The sequence below is a fragment of the Opisthorchis viverrini genome (genome assembly GCF_000715545.1).
Source record: "Opisthorchis viverrini unplaced genomic scaffold opera_v5_104, whole genome shotgun sequence".
Taxonomy (NCBI): domain Eukaryota; kingdom Metazoa; phylum Platyhelminthes; class Trematoda; order Opisthorchiida; family Opisthorchiidae; genus Opisthorchis; species Opisthorchis viverrini.
Genome location: NW_008751762.1, coordinates 1,110,853 through 1,115,119, shown reverse-complemented (window position 1 = coordinate 1,115,119; position 4,267 = coordinate 1,110,853). Strand labels below are relative to the sequence as shown.

Here is a 4,267-nt window from a genome sequence, read left to right as displayed (position 1 = left end):
CGATGAGTAATTTTAATCCGGTATCGTTTAACATTCGACTGCGCATCGGTTTGTAAATCCTAGCTGGCAAAGCAGAGCACAAAAAGTTTGGTCAGCAGTAGAAAGTCAGAGATTAAATATTGGTTGTCTTCGTCGCCTTGCGTTGACTATTGCGTACAACACCTACAGACAAAAACCCAGCGAGGGATTGATCATCTGAAAGTTCGTAGCTACTCTAACTCTCGGTCGCGATCTTGGACTAAAATAGGTTCCACATCATCAGCACCCAAGTTCATTCACCCGACTACTCTCCAACCATTCACTTAGTCATGGATCCCATCTTCATTCAACCAATTACTCATTGTTTATTCGCCCACCACGGTCACCCATCATCCATTCTTCGACTTACTTATTCATTAATTCGTCATTCATTAGTCCGATCACTTTCCATTCATTCACCCAATCACTCATTCACTATCGAAACAGAATATTTTGAGTGAGCAATGCACCTTTGGAGGATATTAAATTAGTTCCTCTACAGCTGTACTTATTTTGGGTGGACATGACCCCTATGAACAATTTTCAACTTACCCGCTTTCTGCTCACGAAATTTTAATTACTTGAAGGTTTCTAAATAATCCCCCTCTATATCAGCGGGGTCACGAAGGACAAGCAGTGGGGTTGGAACGTCTGCACTTAAATAAGAACGATGTCAGTAAACAATATTATAATCGTATATAGTTTCAAAAAGATATTGCCGGGTCTTATGCGGTGTTTAATCATAATTTCCACCATCAAAGTCAATTTTGGTGACCTTCAGAATGGATGCTAGCAATCCATCGATCAAAACCGAATCTCCGAGGTGTCCACATTTCAATGTATATAGGCAATAAAGTAATATCAACGTTAGCGAAATGCACTCATTTGCAAACCGATTTGGTGTTTCGAGAGACTCACTTGGAACCCAGCTGAATCTCCCATTTGTGATGTACCCAGGTAACTGAATGTGCTGCACCAGACCGCCTCATGTTTCAGTCGCTATGATATTCGAAATAGCCCGATACATGTATACACTAACAACGACGAAACCGGTCGTGGGCTGTCGACGAATTTCCAGCAACCTTATGAGTAATGCATCACTAATATCATCGTTGTTTACAGGGGTAGTGAATGAGCTACTTTATGACTCCATGGAGGATCACTGAAAGGAAAGGAACCGAATTGAAAGAAATATGCTCCTATGGTTCCCTAAACAAACGGAATCCTTAACGTCTCTCAGCATAATGAGACCACAGACAGCAGGAAGCTACAAGAAAACTTTTTGTTGTTCATAGTTGAATTTAACGTCAAATTTGGTAACTAACCACACAGGCTGCACTGCGATCAAGTTTATGCGTCCCCCTAACTATAATAGAAGCCATTCAGAGTCTCCGTTCCACCTTCAAATAGATATGCTTATGAGAAGGACTGCCGGATCGCAGTGTCACATTTAATTTAGAGAAAAGCAGGTAAAATAGGAGCCTCTTACAGATAAACAAGACGCACAGTTTATATAAGCTGAATACCATTAAGTAAAGCGAGTGTCACGTCACTCAAATGAATGAATACACTTTGATTTCATCAATCAATCATTAACGTAGCGAAATATGTTAACGTCCTCTAAAAAGTCTTGGGGATGCCAGTAAAATTCGGAATGGATATGAGTAGCAGGTTGGAGATCGACGTAACGGCCCTCTGGGAGGTATCTTTTCACCAACATCCATTGGTGTTGTTGGCTTTGCGGCCAATGGATAAGTAGTCTTAAATGTTTAGTTGAGACCTCCATCAAGTAATGTGTCCAGCACTAGGTACCGCGTTGATTGTGTCAACCTATCGTTTGGAATCGGTCTGAGAACGGAAGATGTGCGCTGTATCCAATCACCTCTCTGATTTAGAATGAGCAGAATCCAGTACTCTCGGTGTATGTAAAGGGCGAAATTCATTCAGCCGCAGATGAAACTGTCAATACCTTGTAGACAACTGCTTGATTTATGCTTTTGGATTAATGTTATGAAAAGTTGTATCACGAGCATATCCCGTTAATAGTGTTGCTTAGGCGGAGGTTTTCCGTGAACTTTAACAATGTACTCAAAATTGAAAGAGTTGCTGAAACCGTCCCATAATTCAAGACACTTTAGAAAGAGTTGTCTTACATAGCGGGAGCGTCATGCCACAAAATGTAAGCTCGAAATTATTCGGTGTGTCCATCATCGTTGTTGAAACGCACCATTCCATTTACGTAACAATCCACTCTGCAACTATCCCGTCTTCAAGACAGAAGTGCGTTTGTGCACAGCGATCGCAAAGCTTAGACAATTCTTTTCTCCATAGTAGGTATCTAATAAGAACTATTTCGGTGAGCTTTTTCAAGGTCATAAAACATATCGGGCACGCTACCTGATGTTTTTACAGCGCTTGACTTCTTAATTTCAGACAATATTGAGGTTAACAGACGCGTAATCGAAGCTTTACGAAGAATGTGTGTAATTCATCCCGGTGTGGGGCCCGACTTAGCCTTTTATATGCGGGAATTACTGGTCCCTTTGCGATACTATTTCGAAAAGAGCAAAAACCAAAAAGATCAGATCGTCTATAACGAAAAGTTACATCCGGACATCTACGATCCTATCGATGAATTGGTGAAGCTGTTCCTACAAATTGCTGGCCCAGAACTTGATACAGCCGAACGTAACATAAAAAAGGCCATCCCAACCTACGAACTTTCACATGACCTTTAATTTTCCTCAAGCAAATCGAGCTTGATGTGTATTCAGTTCCACTTTGTTGTTTTATCAAAAGAAATATAATTTTTGAACGCTTGTTTCAATTTCACTGTTCGGATCGCATGCAGAGGTTTAGTGTGTTATAGAGGAACTAGCGCAGGCTAAGCAGAAACTAAGCTGTGATCTAGTGGAGGTTTCTGTCCTTGAATGAACAACTGAACCGAGTAATTTGCTCACAGGTAAAACGCAATAGGTATCCTATCAAGAACAGGTTCAGTTATCAGTGCTTCCGGGAAACACCAATGTTAGTTGGAGCATCCAGTTAATATGAGCCTCAGATATTTATCAACAAATTTCATTTTACTAGTGGTAAGGATCAACTAAGGCTTATATCGACAGGCTTATCGTCAGGTGAGGTAGACTTAAAGGTGAGTGTCATTTGTTTTCCTCATAAATGAAAGTAGGTGTCTGGGTTTGGTCCTCACGTGCCTCCCAGTACCTACAAAGAAAACTGGATGTCACCAGGTTGCTCCACAGTTGCCTCCACGCCCTGTTAGTTTTTAGTAGACTGAGTGTTTGAATTCGTTAGCACTGAAAATCTGTCGTCCATGATACGAAACGGAACAACACAGAGCTGGTAAGCTTCAGTAGAAACTATACAACTCTCTACCACTTCTTGGCTGTGCCTGGATAAAACACCGAAGACTGATGGATAATACAGGTGAGAGCTCCCTGAACACGACGGTGTGAATTCACCTCAGAGTATTCATATGATTCTGAACATCGGGTAGCATGATCGCCAGTACTCAGAAAGAACTTCAAGGGACACCGCAAAGGTGTCAGACAGAGATTCCCAGTCAAACGCAAACAGACGGAGTGTCACCCATTGTAGTTGCCAATCAAGGATTCAACCTGTTGTTTCTCATGATCTTGTCATGACGATGGTTGGGAACGAGAATTCTTCCGGTCTGTGAAATGTAGAAGATAGGCAGAAACAAATTCCCAAGATGATACAACACAGAAAGAGAGTTAAAAATCTGCCTAAAGAAAGTGTTACGATACTGATATGGAATTGTCCGGGCATTCAGGGTAGGTACCACATATACTCACATGTTTGGATTCATGTTTGGTTCAGGGACCCTCAATTTAAGCGGTACTAAGAAAGTTCAACCTGGTACCCAAACCCAAGGTTCTTGACCACTCCGAAATCTAAGCTGGTTGAGTTCGACCACCATAAAGTGACTTCGTATTAGCACGGTATAATACATTAAGTAACCGGCGCACTACATCAATCCCGAAAACGGACATCCAAGTGAAAGGAGGTTTCGGTTTTCAATCAATTGGAAAAAGTTTGGAACCGATTGAGAAGTCATCATTTCAGAAGAGCTTGGTAAACAATCGGTAGTTTTTATTTGGGCAACGTTTCGCTTTTGACACAAAAGCTTCATCAGGCCAAGTGAACAGGTCATAAAATTGTCAGGTTATAAGACAGACGGGGAACCAATCAGTAAGTTCTCTTCAGACTA

General features: G+C 41.4%; 1 protein-coding gene across 1 annotated transcript in view; it reads left to right on the top strand.

Moving 5' to 3' along the window:
• Positions 1-2,756, top strand: part of T265_05569 (hypothetical protein) — a gene marked incomplete at both ends in the record, with an annotated part of 3,370 nt that extends 614 nt beyond the window's left edge. The window contains one exon of the mRNA XM_009170610.1: positions 2,463-2,756. Coding sequence (XP_009168874.1) covers positions 2,463-2,756 — 294 coding nt within the window. The remainder of the gene's footprint in view (positions 1-2,462) is intronic.
• Between the last annotated feature and the right edge of the window lie 1,511 nt (positions 2,757-4,267).